Source organism: Kryptolebias marmoratus, linkage group LG18 (genome assembly GCF_001649575.2).
Source record: "Kryptolebias marmoratus isolate JLee-2015 linkage group LG18, ASM164957v2, whole genome shotgun sequence".
Lineage (NCBI taxonomy): Eukaryota > Metazoa > Chordata > Actinopteri > Cyprinodontiformes > Rivulidae > Kryptolebias > Kryptolebias marmoratus.
The window spans coordinates 6,950,341-6,968,818 of NC_051447.1; the positions used below are offsets into that span (position 1 = coordinate 6,950,341).

The 18,478-nt window shown below is 41.9% G+C and overlaps 2 protein-coding genes across 3 annotated transcripts; one reads left to right on the forward strand and one right to left on the reverse strand.

Moving 5' to 3' along the window:
- Positions 1-1,407: 1,407 nt before the first annotated feature.
- Positions 1,408-11,489, forward strand: gnsa (glucosamine (N-acetyl)-6-sulfatase a). 2 transcript variants are annotated; one of them, XM_017411698.2, is made up of 14 exons: positions 1,408-1,720; positions 3,432-3,491; positions 3,578-3,784; positions 4,485-4,550; positions 6,939-7,037; positions 7,188-7,355; positions 7,602-7,684; positions 7,780-7,898; positions 7,968-8,071; positions 8,364-8,465; positions 8,914-9,024; positions 9,099-9,209; positions 9,288-9,432; positions 10,486-11,489. In XM_017411698.2, the coding sequence occupies exons 1-14, from the start codon at positions 1,559-1,561 to the stop codon at positions 10,551-10,553; spliced, it is 1,605 nt and encodes a 534-aa protein (XP_017267187.1). In that variant the 5' UTR covers positions 1,408-1,558; the 3' UTR covers positions 10,554-11,489. The 2 variants fall into 2 exon arrangements, with proteins under 2 accessions (XP_017267187.1, XP_017267186.1); XM_017411697.3 differs by having other exon boundaries at positions 9,288-9,448; positions 10,486-10,565.
- Positions 11,018-17,382, reverse strand: zgc:194209 (uncharacterized protein LOC570908 homolog). Its single transcript, XM_017411699.3, has 9 exons — positions 17,186-17,382; positions 16,369-16,461; positions 16,156-16,277; positions 15,531-15,632; positions 14,796-14,948; positions 14,604-14,719; positions 13,604-13,764; positions 13,306-13,501; positions 11,018-11,942 (listed from the first exon to the last, which is right to left on the reverse strand). The coding sequence occupies exons 1-9, from the start codon at positions 17,365-17,367 to the stop codon at positions 11,742-11,744; spliced, it is 1,326 nt and encodes a 441-aa protein (XP_017267188.2). The 5' UTR covers positions 17,368-17,382; the 3' UTR covers positions 11,018-11,741.
- Positions 17,383-18,478: the final 1,096 nt, after the last annotated feature.

An 18,478-nucleotide genomic window follows, 5' to 3' on the forward strand; every position in this document is an offset into this window, starting at 1 on the left:
TAACAATGTTTTATATTTATTTATACTGAATGAAGCGTCTTCAAACTCAGAAACATTGACTTTTGAATGTTTGCAATACTGATGAAAAGTAAGCAACTGCTATTATTGTGAGTTTTAACATTACAACATTTTAAATAAGCTTCAAATTACAAAATAAACCTTTAAAAGTAGTATAAACATACTCTTTATTAGTTTTTTGTCAGAAAGTACAAGTTAAAAAATGGTTTTGTAAAATAAAAACAGCTTATTTTATTGCAGCCTGGCATGCTAATCAGTTGTAAAAAGTAATTTTAAGAAACAATCCCATTTTGTCGAAGCAATGTATTGTAATTTACAAACTTTGAGTTCTAGTGACACATAACTCAATTAAAACTGGTGCTGTGTAGACAAGATGAATGATGCAAGAATGAAACATTTGCTGAAAAGTGTGAGATGGCTTTAAATTGTGACTAGTAATTTAATATTTTTAGAAGTTTGGATGGAGTTTGCAAAAACCTTAAAGTTAATGCAAAAAACAATCTCTAATATCTTTCATTTAATCCGATTGTTTGGAAACAGATTAGCAACATTACTGATTATGAAAAGTCAATCACAAAGAAGTAAAAGTAGATAGTCATTTACTGCTACAAGACTGAAGTTTAGTAAATTAATAAAGTTATTTATGACATTTAGGACCAAATGATCCAGAGAATCAGTTTATCCAGTGCTGAATATGGAGCAATCTATGGTAGGATTTAATTTAACCAAACAGCGTTGTAATGTAATGCAGTTAAACTCGTTCAAACTGTGTTATATTACAAATAAATACGCTGAGATCCAAATTTAAATCCGGTTATATACCAGCCCCTCATCTCCCGAGCAGGAAACCTCACCGACTACCCTTACCCCCCTGTCCACCATCTTTGATACTGTCTGGCAGACACTAAAGACCTGCTGAAAGTTTCTTTCTCACCGCCATCAGAACACTGAATGATCACAGAGACAACAAAGTTCAGTGCTGCTATTCTGACAGTCACTGGTTGCACTTTCACTCTCAAATATAACTTTATTATTAGTTTTCTCTACTTACATTTTCTGTACATAGTGTCTGCTGTTTTATTTCCTTTTAATTACTTCTTTATAGTACATTATTTAAATACCAGTGTAGTTTCACTTGAATTTTTGATCCATAGTGTGAAAAATGAAAGTTCCTCCTGAAAAGCTCAAATTTATAATTTATGAAAATAGATTTTAACCAAATCCTGATGATTTTAAATATTTGTAAACTGTCATCAGTATCTCTTTATGTATTCTATTCTTAAAAGTGAGATAAACTACAGATATAGGTAAGAAGCAGATTAAAAAAGATAAGTGAAAGTAAAGAACCAAAAAAAAAAGCGTCTCCGCCTCTGTCCACTCGGGCTTCCGTAGCGGAGCGCTGTCACGTGACCAGCAAACAGAGCAGCGTTGTTATCAGGCCGTTTGTCTGCTCGGTTATTCCTCCTCCTGCAGCTTTCTAACTGCATTTCTCGCCGTGATAGGACCTCCAGCTTCAGTAGCTTGCAGCCAGGGGACCAACATGAGGTCAGGCCGCAGCTGTCGGCCCTACTTGTTGGGGTGTTTTATCATCTGCGTCACGGTGCTCAGCCACCGGAGCTCCGGGCTCTTCGGCACATCTTCCCGGAGACCCAACATCGTTTTGATCCTCACTGACGACCTGGACGTCGCTATCGGGGGTCTGGTCAGTGGGTCTTATTGTTTCACTCGTGTTGTTTATTGCTGAGCAGCTTTTCTCAAGCAGGAAACCAGATAACTTAGTCTGAACTTAACCTTTCAGTCCAGCATAATAAAGCTTCACATTGGTTGTTTAGGCATTTCACATGCCTTCATATTTACTCCCATAGCTTTAAAAAACACAAATTTCACTAAAATAGATTTAAGCTTTATAGATTTAAAGTAAAAATACTTAAGAAATGCAATTTTGTGCTTTTTAAAATGGAAAAGCAAGACAAGCCTGGCTTTGTTTGTACTCTAAACAAACTCACTGGATCTTTAAACTTTACCAGATATTCACATTACACATCCAGATCTCCCTAAAACACAGAAACTCTTTGGTAAATGTGTTTTAGTTTGTACTGGATTATGAAAATTTGATCTCTGAAAGAACAACTTTTTATTTATTTTTATTATAGCTCACCTCAGTGTTTAATTTTCTTCACTTCACTGTCAGGTTCATTAAAGACAGGTTTGTAATTGCTTCTTTTGTTCCACCTAAATAAAACAATATTAACACTGTTGCCAACCTGCTGCTCAGGATGGGAGACTGTGACGAAGTGAAGCTTCAACGCAATCTGCTGGCTTCCTTAGATAGATACTTCTTACCTTACGAATTGTCTTTTATAATGTATGTAAATGTTTTTGTACAGCGTCCTGAGAAGACTTCTGTTGTGACTTGGCGCTGTATAAATAAACTGAACTGAATTGAATTGAGATGACTGAAAATCTGACAGAGACTTGTCCTGCTTGTATGAGGCGTCTCTGTCACAACGTTCAGCCGTAACCTGTTTCTTGAACGGTTTTTGAAATGTGAATAAGTGAGGGGAGATTTCATCTGTCCTTTAAGAGCCCAACAGAGCATCTGGTCCTGTTGTCTAGTTTTTGGAAACCCGAAACAAAAAAGTGCAGAGACCAAAGATTAATATACAAACTTTATTAAAATGGGTGAAGAAAAATGGCTACAAATGCAGATAACCTTGACTCCTAAAAAGCTATGTGCTCCAACAAAAAGCAAAATGTCTGACCATGCGCTGCTCTGAAGTGCTCTGACTCTCCAACAACAACGCTGACTCACAGCATTATGACTTTAGTCCAGTAACACACACAGATCTGTGTTTCATGAGCAACACACACATAAGAGATGCTGTTATATGTGATACGCTTAGTAAGAGATGCACACAGGACTGGGCTCCATCTTCATGGTCTGCTGTTCTGCTGCCAGGCAGCCCCATCTGAAGAAGGAGAGTTTCAGAGGGCAGCGGGTCGAGTCTTCAGGCCTGTAGTTGTCAGCATTAGAAATCTGTGAAAGCCGGACAAAAGAACTTGAGAGGACCGGCTTGCTGATTGATGACATTTTCTCCAGGATGAAGTCCTCCGTGCGGCTCTGGCTCCTGATGGTGCGTCCTGCAGTGGCCTCGTAGCCTTTCATTTATCTTGGAAGGGCTTCTCGTTCATGGACAGAGATTGACTTTTAATTTGAAACTCTGGAATCATTTGTGAAAATGCATTTACAAGCTCAATCCTAAACTGAGCTCATATTTTCCTCAAAGGAGTCGATAAATGTAGCTTCAGCTTTAAATTAAATGTGTTGCACAACCAAAGGAGCATGCTCAAAAGTAATTATTTATTATAATTGAATAACTGATTTTAAGTAGACTTATTTTATTGTCTTTTAGAACCCATTGACAAAGACTAAGAAACTCATTGGTGATGCAGGGATATCCTTCACAAATGCAGTAAGTTTCATCACTTTTATTGTATTGTTAAGGATATATATTTGAGCTGTGCACTGTTTTTTAACTTTGACTCCTCTGGCTTTCAGTTTGTTGCCAGCCCCCTGTGCTGCCCCAGTCGAGCCAGCATCCTGACAGGTAAATACCCCCACAACCACCACGTCATCAACAACACCTTGGAAGGAAACTGCAGCAGCCGAGCCTGGCAGAAGAGCGAGGAGCCCCACACCTTCCCCGCCTTGCTGAAGAATTACGGTGGCTACCAGACTTTCTTCGCTGGGAAATATCTGAACCAGGTAAAAAGAAATATGTGAAACGGTTGCAGTTTTACTTCAGTGTTTGTGGTTAGCAGGAGGGGTTCAAGCAGACCAGAACACAACAGGCCTGATTGATGTTTTTTAGCATCAAAACTGAGGGCAAATATTACTCCTAGATTCCTAGTGTCATGGCTGATAATACAGCCAGGATTGTAAGATTTTAGGAGGTGGATCAGAATAATCTCTGATGTCCTATTTAATGTTTTGGGAAATTTTGGGCCATCCAGAGTTTAATATCAGGAAGATGAGTTGTAAGATCCAGTATACTGCTAAGATTTGTGGGGTTTAGCTGTAAACAGTTTAGTGTTATCTGTAAGAAATGTTAACCCATAATATGGTGTTAGAGTCTGAGAAGAGTCATGCATGTGGAGAACAGAAAGTGTCCAAGTACTGAGCCCTGCGGTATGCCACGACTCAGCTGAGCTGTTAAAGAGGTAAAGATATTTAAAAGAACAAGTTTTCAACAGAACTGAGAGCAGAACCTTAATCTAAAAGAGGTTGTCTGTAAATCATTTGTTTGTTTGAAAAAATATCTGTTTTTCTGTCAGCATACCTGTACCCATGTTTCTGCTCCACATCTTGTCCTGGATCAGTTTAAATACATGTTCATGTATATACATATAAAAACAGAGTTCATTTGTCATTAAACTGTCTGCATTTGTTTGTTTGTGTTTTTCAGTATGGGCACTCTGAAGCTGGAGGAGTGGAGCACGTCCCTCTAGGCTGGAGCTACTGGGTCGCACTGGTAAGACTGAAAGTTCCTCCTAACGCTCCGAAGAGACCTGTTAGCCTTGAAAGAACAGGTTTAATTTAAAACTCGAGCATTAGGAGCAAAAAACAAGTTTGTTTGGAGCCTAATATATTTGCTATATTAGTCAGGAAACTATTAAAGCCACATGGAAGTTATGATCACAGTGGTGTCACAGTGGACTAAACATTTCACTTGAAAGTAAAATAAAGAAGGTTTTTGTTGTCTGGTTCTCTGTAGAATCTTCTGTTTTAGTTGAAGTAACGGTGACCAAACATGACCAATTTGCTACATCAAAGAAAAGTAGTTGATGTTCTTATGAGTAGTGCTGGGCGATATGGAAAAAAATCCTACATCACGATATGGATAATTTTATATCACGATAACGATATATATCACAATATACCCCAATTACGTACGTTGTCAGTTATTCTCTGAAAAATATGAAAAAATAATCTAATTTCTTACTTTTTTCAAGCTTTATTTCGAAGTGACATTTAACTGAACTTTCACAAATGAGATCCGCTGCATTTTAATGCAGCAATATATATGTACCTGTTACGACTTAACAGTATCAAATGACAACAGACTTCATTATCTTCGGCCGGCTATAGTTTCACTTTTTGCAACTTTCCCGGCTCTTTTCCAACTTGTTTGACCTTGCACTTTTTGGATTGTTAAATATTCTTTTTCAAGTGATAGAAGAGGTTTGTTGTGTTGGCGTCAGATGAGGAAACAGTCTCATAGCAGAGTTAGCATTAGCATTAGCAGAGTTAGCATATTACCTTTTTCTGCTCCGTGTCGGACTTCTTGAACCAAATCACAGGCGTCCCCCCTCGTTTTCGTAAAAGTCTTTCTTCTTGGGCTGCCTGCTAGCTGTCTCTACTTGTTGCGACCTCGAGTTTGATACTTCATGCGTCTCCATCTTTCAGCACTTATGGTGAAAACACCGGGCCGTACAGAAAGCCGCTGCCGTAAAGCATGTCGCAAACCCCCACGTAAAGCAGCGTCATGTCGCAAAACGCAAAAATAGTTATTTTTTTCTTCTTATTTATCACTTATATAAACTGAATGTATGTGACAACACTAATACATTCATCGTAGCCTACGTTATGAAATATTTACATGAATCATTGATACAATTATGATAGAGACGATAGAAGAAAATATATCACGATAGACACTTTTCTATCGCCCCCACGATGTGTATCGTTATATCGCCCAGCACTACTTATGAGTATTTTTCTCCTATTCCTTTTACTTCTCTTTGGACTGGTTTAGCTGAGAAACAGTGTGTGGTGAAGCTGTATTTTAGTGATACTGGGATGTCCTGAGGTAGTGAATGCACCATGGCAGCTCCTTGATTTGTTTGATGAGATGCAGCTGTGTTTAGTGACTCGCCAAGAAGACTCAGAAGGAAGGATTTGATTCGTACGAAACCACCACGAACTCAGAGAAGCGTTTAAACTTACTCAACCTTTTATGTTTTTGTAAATCCCATCTTTTGATTAAACTGCTGCCTATAGAGGTGGTGGGTGGAGCTGGTGGGGGTTGAGTGCGAGTACAAACCTTAGTGTTGTGGTTGAACCTCCGGACTGACAGGTGAGCTGGACATATTATTAGTGTCTGCAGAACCAGTCCAAGCAGGTGTTGTTTAGAGTTCATATTTAGATGGAGTCCATGTTTTGCCCACATGACGGTCTGCTAGCTGGTAGCAGAGTGGTTTAGGTGTCTTGTTAGGATCTTTTAGGTAAGTTGTTGCTAACATGTCTGACCGGGTGGAAACCCCGACGCAGACACAGAACCTGATGTCCTCTGGCTGTCTTTGAATGTCTCAAAGCTCCTTATTGGGGCTGAAGGAGGTGGTAGGAGGTACAGTAGGACTGGTCAGTTTAGACTGCTGTTTCATAGTTTTGTGATTTTAATTCTGTAATTAAATTGTTTTTATAACAAAATAAAAGGCATTTTCACCTGAGAGTTTTAAAGGCTGCTGATGACTTTTAGCATAAAAGCTCTACCTGGAGTTTTGTTAACCCTTATCAGCCTGGTTACTTGAGTCTGGCTCCTGAGTTGCTGTTAATTTCTTGGTTTTTTTGTCTTTTATTGAACAGTTCAGTGAGTAAGTTTACTTCAGTGCTTAAGGTTAAACTGTTGGGAACTGCTGTAATAATTTGTGTTGTGTGAATTTAGAAAACGTTACATATAATATATAATATACGCTCCATTAAATTAATATGGGTCCTCAGCATTATGGAGTCTTATACTGTTAAAAGTTGAAGACTTTTTAAAATGGAGGAAAAGGAAATCACTCACACTTTGATTCATCTCCGAACAAACGTGTAGAGGATGTTTAAAACTGGAATGATTGTGAACTTTGTTTTTCAGGAGAAGAACTCTAAATATTATAACTACACTCTGTCAGTGAATGGGAGGGCTCAGAAACATGGAGACAACTACCACAAAGACTACCTGACGGATGTCCTGGTGAGACACCTGATCTCTGCATATTTTAAACTGTTGGACACCTTCTTAGCTGAGAAGCATAGTCGTTTGTGTTTTTGTCCTTAAGCTTCAAGGGAAATATAACCTCTGTTTAGCCTCTGGACTAAACACTCTGTTTTTTTTGTCCCTCAGGCCAACATGTCTTTGGAGTTCCTCCAGTACAAGTCGAGCTACCAGCCGTTCTTCATGATGGTGTCCACTCCGGCCCCACACTCCCCGTGGACGGCAGCTCCTCAGTACCAGGACCGCTTCAACACCACCAAGGCTCCCAGGGACCCGAACTTTAACGTCCACGGGAAGGTGGGATAGATGTTTGCCAACCACAGCAGCCATGTTGTTGAAATGGTTAATGAAGATCTAACCTCAGGAAGTTAAATATCTTTTCAACAAATTAATTGTTTACATTTCTTTACTGACAAAATCATCAATCTAGATCAACATTTGTGTGTTGGTCTGTTCAGCTGCCATGTTTAAAAACTATACCTTCAGAATACAGATTCATATTTAACCCTAACCCTAACTTTGATTACTACATTTTCTGTTCAGGACAAACACTGGTTGATCAGACAGGCTAAAACTCCCATGACCAACTCCTCTGTTCAGTTTCTCGACGATGCCTTCAGGAAACGGTCAGTGGCTTCACCTTCCACCCTCAGCTCCTCTCCATACTGATCACGTTCTTGGATAAACCTATTTTCCTGTTATGTCCCCTAAAATCCTGTAGGTGGCAGACTTTACTTTCAGTGGACGACTTGGTGGAGAACATAGTGAAGAAGCTGGAGGTCAGAGGTGAACTGGACAACACCTACATCTTCTTTACCTCTGATAATGGCTACCACACAGGTGAGTGAGGGCATGGCCCTCGTTTCTGAGATTAAACCCACGAACTCAACCGGGTTTGCTCTGTTTCAGGTCAGTTCTCTCTGCCGCTGGACAAACGGCAGCTCTACGAGTTTGACATCCGAGTTCCTCTCATGGTCAGAGGGCCGAACATCAAACCCAACCAGACCAGTCCGGTAACTGAACACAATCAGATCACTTTACACAGGGTGGTTGGATATATGCCAGTTTTATATTACACTTAGACTAACTCTACTTTAGATTTCTCAGCTTTACATCTCTAGGGTTAGGCTGATAGAATAAACCTAAATGTCCTGGTGATTCTTTCAGATCCTAACACTCAGCCAGTGGTTATTATTGTTAACCTGTAATATTCCTATAAAGCACTGAGAACAGTTTGCTGTTACTTTTTGCCCAGCTGTGCGTCTCCTGCAGGACGTGAATTAACCCGGCAGGTTGTTTTGACAGATGCTGGTGGCTAACGTCGACCTCGGCCCGACCATCCTGGACATCGCCGGCTACAATGTCAACAAAACCCAAATGGACGGCATGTCCTTCCTGCCCATTATGGTGAGAACACACAGCTAACGTTGACATATGTTGGGCCTTTTATTCCCCTCATAGTGTTTTAGTATAAACCACATCTATTGATAAGACTTTAATTCTAGTCATTGTATGATAATTTTTACTGGCAAACATTTGGTCCTATGGTTTAGGTTTAGGAGGAAGAAATACCAACTTATGTTGTTGTTAAACTAATTATACAGGAAAAACATACTATTAAAATGTTAATTTTTTTCCTTTTTTTTTTTTTGCAAAGATAAAGTATGTCGACTAAATTTAGAAGCAACAATGATCTTAATGAGGTGTAAGAGATGCCAGGAAAGCAGTTTTTTTTTGAAAGTCAGTAATTTATTAATGATTTACAAAACAAACAAACAATTAAACTGTTCCTCCTGAGTAAAGACAGAACTCAAATACAGTTTAACCACATGAAACTTTAAATGTGTGTGACCAGGAGGGAAAGATGAACAGCAGCAGCTGGAGAACTGACCTCCTGGTGGAGTATGAAGGAGAGGGGAGGAACGTTTCAGACCCTGCCTGCCCGCTGCTCGGACCTGGGGTGTCGGTAAGTTAACGGGGACTGATTCGAACACATTCTGTTGAATAAACACGTTCAGCTGAACGACGACTCTTCTTTAGGAGTGTTTCCCAGACTGCGTGTGTGAGGATTCTTACAACAACACTTACGCCTGTGTGCGCAGCATCACCCCCTCTGCCAACATGCAGTACTGTGAATTTGATGACAATGAGGTATAAACTAGTTCTGTTGCCTTTAAGGCTGAAGCCCTGACGCTTCAGTAACTTCTGAATGTGCATCGCCCTCTGTAGGTATTTGTAGAAGTTTATAACGTGACGGCAGACCCCTACCAGCTGACCAACGTGGCAAAGACCATTGATCAGGAGGTCCTGGAGAAGATGAATCATCGGCTGATGATGCTGCAGTCGTGCTCTGGACAGTCATGTCGGACCCTTGGTGTGTATGATCCAAGGTGCGTTCAAAACTGAGCTAAATATTCCTTCAGGGCTTTGTGTGCATGTTACTATGGTAACACAGTTTGCTCTACAGTAATGGGCTTCAACATGCTATAACACTGTTTATTGCCTTACTAGTCCAAAACAACTGGACTTCTCAGCTGAGGTGCTTCCTCAATTCAAAAAACGAAGTGGAGTTGAGCTTTTAAAGCTGAGATGTTCTGTAAGCTGGATACACCTGCAGATTGTCCTCACTCTCCTAACAGCAGAGGCTCGTTAGGGTCCTCGTTAGCCTGACTCACAGGATTGGAGTGAAACTGACTGGAGACCAGGCTTAATGCTCCTTTTTTGAAACCTGAGACCTTCTCTGTTTAAAGTTTATTTCTCTCGTTTGACATGGATGACTTCCTTCACCCCTTCATCAAACCATCTGTCTTCTCTGTCCAAAATATGAACATTTTGGTCCTCAAAAGTGTCCCTGGAGAGCCATGCATCTGTGGAAAGGTTGTTTGGTTTCTCCAACATAGAGATCTGGACATTCCTCACTGCACTGAACAGCAGACTACTGCATGTTGGAGAAACCAAACAGCCTCTCCACAGACGCATGGCTCAACACCTACACCTCAAGAATAAGGGACACTCTTTTGAGGACCAAAATGTCCATATTTTGGACTGAGAAGACAGATGGTTTGAGGAAGAAGTGAAGGAAGCCATCTATGTCAAACAAGAAAAAATTAACTTTAAACAGAGGTCTCAGATTTCAGCTTTGTAAAACCTCCAATGGAGCATTAGGCCTGATCCCCAGTCAGTCTGACTCCAATTAACCAGAATGGTCCATCTGTGAGTCAGGCTAACAAAGACCCTAACAAGCCTCTGTTATCAGCAGAGTGAGGGTAATCTGCAGAACATCTCAGCTTTAAAAGCTCAACAGCTTCAGCTACAGAAGTCCAGTTGTTTTTACCGTGTCCTGAACGACTGAGAATCTACACCAGAATTTTACTAGTCACCTGATGTGCACACTCAGCCTGTCCCATCTGGGTTTTTCCCCTCCCAGGTACAGCTTCAACCCCCAGCAGCTGTTTTCTGGTCACAGCTGGAGGCTCAGGCGACTCCGACAGGTGAAGTAGGAAAAAAAAAAAAAAAAAAAGACCCCTCCTCTGGAGCTGGTCACTTTCACAGATTGTGGTCGTGTCGCTCGCCAGTGAGGAAGAAGGTGGGTAACCATGGAGACTGAAGGCCCCTCTGGGTGTGTTTTTATTAGACAGATGGCTCTACAGAAGCAGCCAGGAATCCAGCACCACCCTGCACAGTTCATATCGTTTTGTCTCCCTGTATTTAAATAGATGGTTTCTGACAATGTTGTTAAAGCAATGTTTACATTTTGACTACTCTTCAGTATGCAACAGACAACTTTAAAGGGAGCTTCATCAAACAAGGGCCTGTTTTAAAAACTACTCCCATAGGCAGACTGAATATGTCCACTGGGAGTTGAGTAAACAGCACCAAACTAAAGAAAAGTGTAAAGGTTGATTAGTTAGTGTTCTTTCACACCAGTAATTTGTTTGAGAGTCATTTTTATAGCCTGAATCCCCCTCCCCAGAAGTCAGGCCCTTGTTTGGTTCTTTCTCAAAAATATCCATAGACAAATGAATAAAAACTGTAGTGATCCTGCCTTACAAACGAGAGACGATGGTGAAAAGTAACATACTAACATGACCACAAGGTGGTGCAAAAGAGAAACGATCACTTACAGAACAGGCTGAGAGCTGGATTTGCATGACTTTGTTCAAACATCCAGCTCTGAATCAGTTTTCTGTGGAGCATGCATTGATCAGACAGTTTGGAGAAGCAGGTCATGTGATTTGTTTATGCAGGAACAGCTTCTGGTGCTGTTCAGATGAACCTTTTCCTCCAAACTGATGTCGTCTACAATAACTTGTTAGCTGCAACTAATGTTATTCTTTCACTAATGCACTTTTAAATCTATCGGGACGTTTGGCATTCCTTGTTTTGTTTTAAATGGAGTGTTTTGTCCAAATAAAGACTTTGAGATCCCTGGTTCATGCAGTCATTTTACCAATGTAATGTTACGCCTACATCTCTGTAGTAGTTTTAAAACAATGACACGTGTTCTTAAACAGATGCATCTCTTCTTTCAGAGATTTCTACTTAATCTCACATTTAAAAAAGACAAATGTTTAGCCTCTAATATTACATTTTCTTGTTTGACTTCAGCTGCACGGTGAGTCGGGCTTTTAGAAATAGATTAATGTTGTTAAAAGTGTAAAGTCAAACCGTGTCTGTAGTCCTTCAGCTCTCCAGGACAGGCAGGAAGGGTAAGTCCGTGCTGCCCAGGTAGGTTCTGCCTCGGTGCTGGAAGACGTCGCTGACGGCCCACGTTAGGCGGCCCTGGGGGTCATGAAGCGTCCCCACGATCTCACCGTCTAACCCCAGCTCCAGAACCAGGCCGTAATACGGCAGCAGGATGTTGAACCAGCTCAGAGGGATGATCTGCAGACAAACATTCAACCTGTGTTAGACCTACACCAGTTTACAGGCAAATGATCACTTTCTAGAATACTCAACATGTCTAGAACTGAAACCAAGTCAAATATAATATGGACCCAACATGAAATCAGGGCCGTAGCTACCATTGAGGTCCAGACCTCTGTGTTTTCCTGCTGTGTACGTAATAAAAAAATTAATCAAAACAACACTTTTGACCGGTGTGGCTCTCTGCGTTGCTCCGCCAGTTTCCTGTAGGAGGCGCTGCAACTGTGTGCAGCTGCAGCCAAACTCAATGTCTACGAAGGAGAGTGCAGCTTTGCTACCTTACTGCTAAAATAAAGATCAGAAGAAGAAGAGTGCCACTTACGGTAAAACACAACAGAGGTAACTCACTGAAAATATTCTCCTTCAATTCCACGAAGCTGAAGTTGGTTTCCGATTGCAGCTTCCGATTCGGGAAAATGCCTAAAGGGCGATTCCACCTAATTTTTCACTCCCTTCAGCATCTTTAATCCACTCTAGTTAAAAAAACTACAACACCTAGACACTTCAAACCTGGACCAGATTATTCTGCACTGATTGCAGAACATTTAAAACCAAGTATGTGATTTGGGAAACCTCAATAAAGGGGGATTTTACTACTTTGTTTTTACATCCGGACCACACTAGAACTGGGGGATAATCAGTGGTTGACTTCAGTATTTTTTAAAGTCTGGCTACAGCCCTGCATGAAATAATCTGATTTATTACAAATAACTGAACAGTGCATCATGGGAAAGGAGATAAAACTTCCCTGAAGGATCTGTTGAAATAGTTTTTACATATCCCTGCATTTATTAAGATTTTGGTCTGAAGCCAAGCATTTCATACTGATAAATTTTAACATGCATTTGTTGGTTATTTTGCCAGCTATAATTGAGATGGTTAGAACAAGGCAGATCAAAAAAAAATATTGTTGCACACTAACTGATTTGATGCCTAATGTAGGTGGTAATTTTGCATTTGTCATCCCCTGTAAATGCAGTTATTGATAAATGTAAGTTTTTATATAAATAAATGGTTAAAAGAACCAACCCACAGATCGTTACATTTATACATGAGCTGATTAAAAACAAACTGTTCATTTATCTGCAGTTCTTTGGTCAACAAGGATTATTTTTTCAAATCTAAAAAAGTTTTCTGTTTTCTGCGCTGCAGCAGGTACGTCGTCTTGTTCTGTGGTTGAGGCTTTAATAACATTAAAGTAAAAATCTGTTGTCTAGATATTAACCTTTACGAGCTAATAATTCACACAGATCGTCACCAATAATATACCGATGTGATTAAAACCGTTAACGGCGGTTATTTGGATGGAGAAAACACAGACCTTCACCAGGAGGCGTTTAACGGCCGGGTACGGAGCGACCAGATCCAGGAAGGGAGGCAGGACCTTCTGGAAGCGAGGCGTCGTCATGCCAACCAAGAACGTCCCGTGGTCGCTGAGGCGGATGTTGTCGGGGTAACCGATCATGTTGTCCAAGACGACCTCCTTGGTGCCGGCCTTCGGGCCCTTCAGCCAGTACCTGGAAGACGACCCTGAGGTTTTAATCATTACTGGACTTCCTTAAAGTGGTGTTACTCCACCCTCCACCGTTTGAGGGCGAAGGCTCGACGGGTGGGTGTACCTCAGGATGCGAGCGATGCTGGTCTCAGCCAGCAGTAGGAAGGTCTCATCGGGTGACAGGGCGATGCCGTTGGGCATGTAGAGAGAGTCCAGCAGTACCGTCACGTTTCCTGTCTGAGGCTCGTAGGAGAGGAGACGTCCGAGGCTGTTCAGCTCCATCACCTGGGACACAACATGTTTCACTCACTATAAAGGTTTTATTTGCTTGTGGATTCATTTCTTTGTTTTCTCAGTCCTGTCTTTCTCACAGAAGACTTCAGGAGCAGCACCTCCAACCTAATGAGACTGAGGTTCACCAGAACGAATCCAGATAACAAATAAAAACTCACAAATTTACACTAGAACTGACCGTCTCAGATGTTAAGCCCTAAAACATCTTATTGTCTTATTGGGTTGTATCTTTTTTTTTGTTTTTCTACCAGCAGGATGAGCAGGTTTCTGTCATGCTTTTATTCTGAAATCTCAGGCTGACGGATTCTGGTGTTGAACCAGCAGGTTTCAGCGACACAGAAATCATGTTCAAGTTGAAAATAAACGAGCGCCGATGTGGAGGATAAAAGCTCTTTGCGCCACTCAGATTCCCAGTTGTTCCGAGTTCAGTAATCGTCCAAACGGAAAGAATCGTTTCAGTTTTCAGAATAAAATTCAAGGCCTAGCATTCCTTGAAGGAAGGGAAAAACGCCTCCTCTGATGGGTGGGATGGAATAGCCCACAGTGTGTATTCTGAATGACTCTCAGCTACTACCACATTTACTCCAACAGCTGTTATTGTGTTGGCCAAGTCCAATTAGCTGTGGCAGCCATGTTGAATCAGTGGTAGCTGGACATCTAAAGATTAAATTCTGTCCAGCGGTTTGTGAGCTTTGTTGCAACCGTAAAGACAAAACCAGACAAACTATTTTAGTGAAAGAAACTAGAATAAAACCAACTTGAATAAGCGTTATTTTGAGGCTCTGACCTGCAGGTCGAGCTCACCTGAACCGTCCGTTTCCTCGCCTCACCTCTAGTCTGACGTGTCTGCGCCCCCAGCGGCTGGACGAGTCGGTGAAATAAACGACCCCCGTCCGGGAGGAAATCTCCAGGCCGTTCAGGAAGGCGAAGGGAACGCCGTTGGCACCTGAGCACAGAGGGGGAGACGCTGAGGACCCAGAGGACACGAGTGGGCTTCGTTTATCACGGCGAGCACACCATACCCTCGGAGCTCGCCACCAGCAGGGTCTTTTCTCCCATTTGGGGGTCGACGCTGTACAGCCCGAAGTACGAGTCTGCGACAATCAGCTGACCGCGGCGGTCCAGACGGACGCCGTGAGGACGACCGCACACGGGCTCGTAGTCTGTGCTGCTGCCTGCAACACACACACAGTCCTGTATGTGTTTTAAATTAACATATGATTTATTAACCATCTTCTTAGAGTATTTTTAAACATTTACAAGTTTAAAGAAATCAAAAATATAAACTGATGTATTGTAAAGATACAGTATGTGAAAATGTAAGAAAATAAATGCTTAAATAAAAGAAGTGTGTTTTTGTTCTTTTAGTTAAATCTTTTGACTGATATTTTGTTAGCAGGATAAAGGAGCTGATCACACACTTGTGCTCCAGGTGTTTCATTTAATATAACTTTATTAAATTAATGCTTCAGCTCTTTGTATCTCTCAAAAACTGATCCTAAAGACGACTTCAGGACCAAAATGTTCATTTAATTAGGTGAAATTAGGAAAAACTAGATGTGCAGTCGTGTCTTTCCTCACTTAAAGTTGAACTAAAAAAGTTAATAACTGATGTTTCATTTCGTACCTCACTTCACCTTCACAGGTGGGTAAGACGCCTGTCTGGGAAATCTAACCTGACAGTAAACACGTCCCACACAAATAAAGCTAAAAGGAGAAGGAGTGGACAGCTACAGTTGTCCCTAAAGAAGACGAACCACATTCTGGTCGGTTCTGTCCCGTGTGTGTGATGAAGGTGAGGCTGTCATCAGGACCGATCCTCCACAGCTTCCCGTCCACGCTGCCCGTGTACACGTTGCCTGCAACACAACGAACACACGCACGTTCTCACACTCGTGCTTTCATCTCCCCGAGGAGCTCATTCGTTACGTTAAACCGTTTGAGACGCTTAAAGCAAATGTTGCGAGCGCGGGATGACTGAAAAGGCAAAACCAGAGCAGAAAACCACAATGAAGTCGACTTCTACTGGAAGCGACAAGGGTCAAAACACAGAAAAGTCAAAACTGTCCGAGTTCCCATGTAAAATACTTTAATAACAACACCGCATAAACACACATGCATGGAGGTTTGATGGCAAATGGAGAAGTTGAATTTATTGATGCTCCAAATCCCAGTCTATTAGCACTCAGAGGATGTGTTGGGGACGACTCTCAGGTACTACCACACCAAACTGGAGCTCATTGTTTGTAAAACTGTCAGGATTGGAGCCATTTTTGTGTTGACTACTGGTGGTAGCCATCTTGAATGGGTTAGTTAATCAGTAGTGATAGTCTGGAGTGAAAACTGCTTATAAGAGCTGAATGCAAAGATAAGGTAAATCACCTTGTTCGTCAGCAGCAAAGGATTCTGGTCCGTGTAGTTTGCCCGTAAACAGCCTGCGGCCCCTCTGCAGCCGGGTGTTCACAGCCAGCGGGCCCTCGAGGGCTGGAGGAGGCCCCTTCAGTCTGAGGAAACAAACACCAGCAAATGATTTAAAGCCCGGGGGGCCGACTGCTGATCAATGAAGAACAGAAAAACAACAATGTGAGGACTCACAGGTGAGGCTTGGGGTCTATGGGGGACGGCAGCAGGTAAACTCCCACAGCCACAGCCAGCAGGGCCAGCAGGGCCGCACACCGTCCTCTCCACCTCAACAAGGGAATCACATCCAATGACTTCACAGGTGAAACAAACGCCTAAAATAAACTTAAAGGCGTTCATTGTTCGCAATGCTGCTATTTTAGTCTCTCTGGCGTTCTACAGTTGCACAAGTAAAATAATCAATAAATTAAAAAAAACACCTTAGTTTAGTAATTCATCTAAAGAAGGCTGCAGTCTTTGGAAAACGAGGGTTGAAGAGGTTAGCGGAAAAACCGCTGCTGAGCAGAGACCCTGAACGCAGCATGAGAAGATCAATTATCTGAAAAAAAACCGACCCGCGGTGCAGGTAAAAAAAAAAAAAAACTGTTTTAAAAGGTAAAACACTAAAACTCATCATAGAGAATGGCGTCTCTTGCTCTATTGGGGATACAGAAGAAAAATAAAGAGATTAAGGACACACAGGAGTGTTTTGGGTTTCACCGCCACCAGCTGTGCGCCATTAGCCTAACAGGTTCAACAATTACAGCCTGAAAACACCGCGAATAGTTAATGAAATATAAATAAAAGTCCTCAACTTTTAATATCCTTTTGGAAGCACCTCCTAAGGAGCAACGAAGAAGTTGAATTTAATTGAAAATGTCCAACTGTTCCCTAAAGGTCGGACAACTGAAACGCGCTCGAGCGCAAAGAAAACTCCCGACGGCTGAAATGCGCAACAACAGAAACGGGTTAAAAATCCGCGTCAACGAAAGCTAACGCCATTCAGACTTACATCAGAGAGCGAGAAAACAGCGTCTTTCCCTCCTGCGGAACCTCGCAGGCGCAGACCGAGCGCCCGGTTTGTGTGAGAACGAGCGGGCCGTAAAGCTCCGCGGAGCGTGAACGCGCTCTTCCGGCGAAGCCCTTCAAAGTAAAGGCATAAACTACACCGTTCCAAACTGCGTTTCCGCTCATTTCTTTGCAATCATTGCTGTAACTGACCCAGGTTTGGCTTTCATCTGCAGCTAAATGACAAAACACACAAACATCACTGAAATAAAAACACAATAATGCAATGTTACCTTAAAAACTGTTCACACTGATGAACAATTTAAAATGTTTGACAAAAATCAATACCCAACAAACGACTGGGAGATAAAGTCAGAGAGGCCAGACTGAGACGGTTTGGACATGTGCAGAGGAGGGACAGTGGGTATATTGGTAGAAGGATGTTAGAGACGCAGCTGCCAGGAAAAGGACAAAAGAGGAGACATATGGATGCAGTTAGAGAGGACATGGAGGGAGTTGGAGTGAGGACAGAGGACACAGAAGACAGAGTCAGATGGAGGAGGACGACTCGCTGTGGAGACCCCTGAAAAGGGAACAGCTGAAAGAAGAAGGTCAATTTGGTGAATGATCAGTGCTTTATAGGTTCAGAGAAGAATATTTAAGATGTAATGTTTCCTACATGGGTGGAGAATAAATGGAAAAATGAGTAAAGAAAAATCAGCATTAGGCTCCAAACTTCCCTCAGCATCCGACTTTGACACTGAAAGTCTTGATAGTTTGTGTTTTCTCAGCTTTATGCGCCTCAGTGTGTGGCTGTGAGACACCCAGAGGAGGAGGAGGAGGAGGAAGAATAGTCCCAGTTTTTGTGGTTGGGGGTCAAACAAGGGACAAGAGGAGGAGCTGGAGTCCTGCCAACAGCCCTCTGATAGCATCGACACTCGGCCGAGGACAACCAGTGAAAGTCCCTCTGACGGAAGGGGAATAAAAGGGAGGAGGCCGGAGCTCTGCTGGTTTTTGTGTCTGAAGAGCTGAGGGACAAACAGGGAGTCTGCTTCTGGGAACATTTCTACCCGTTTAAAAGGTTTAAACCGTCAAGGCACCTTTGAATATTCAGCAAAGAAAAGACTGAGTTTATAAAACAAACAAAAAGAGGATTTCCTCTCGTTCTCACTGCTGTAATAAACATTAAAGTCAGAGTTTATTTTATTTTTTATTTTTCTTTTCTGTAAAGCCACTCAAGTAGTTTTCCATTTGCACCGTCTCAAAAACAGGAAGCTTGAATCTTAGATTTTTTGGC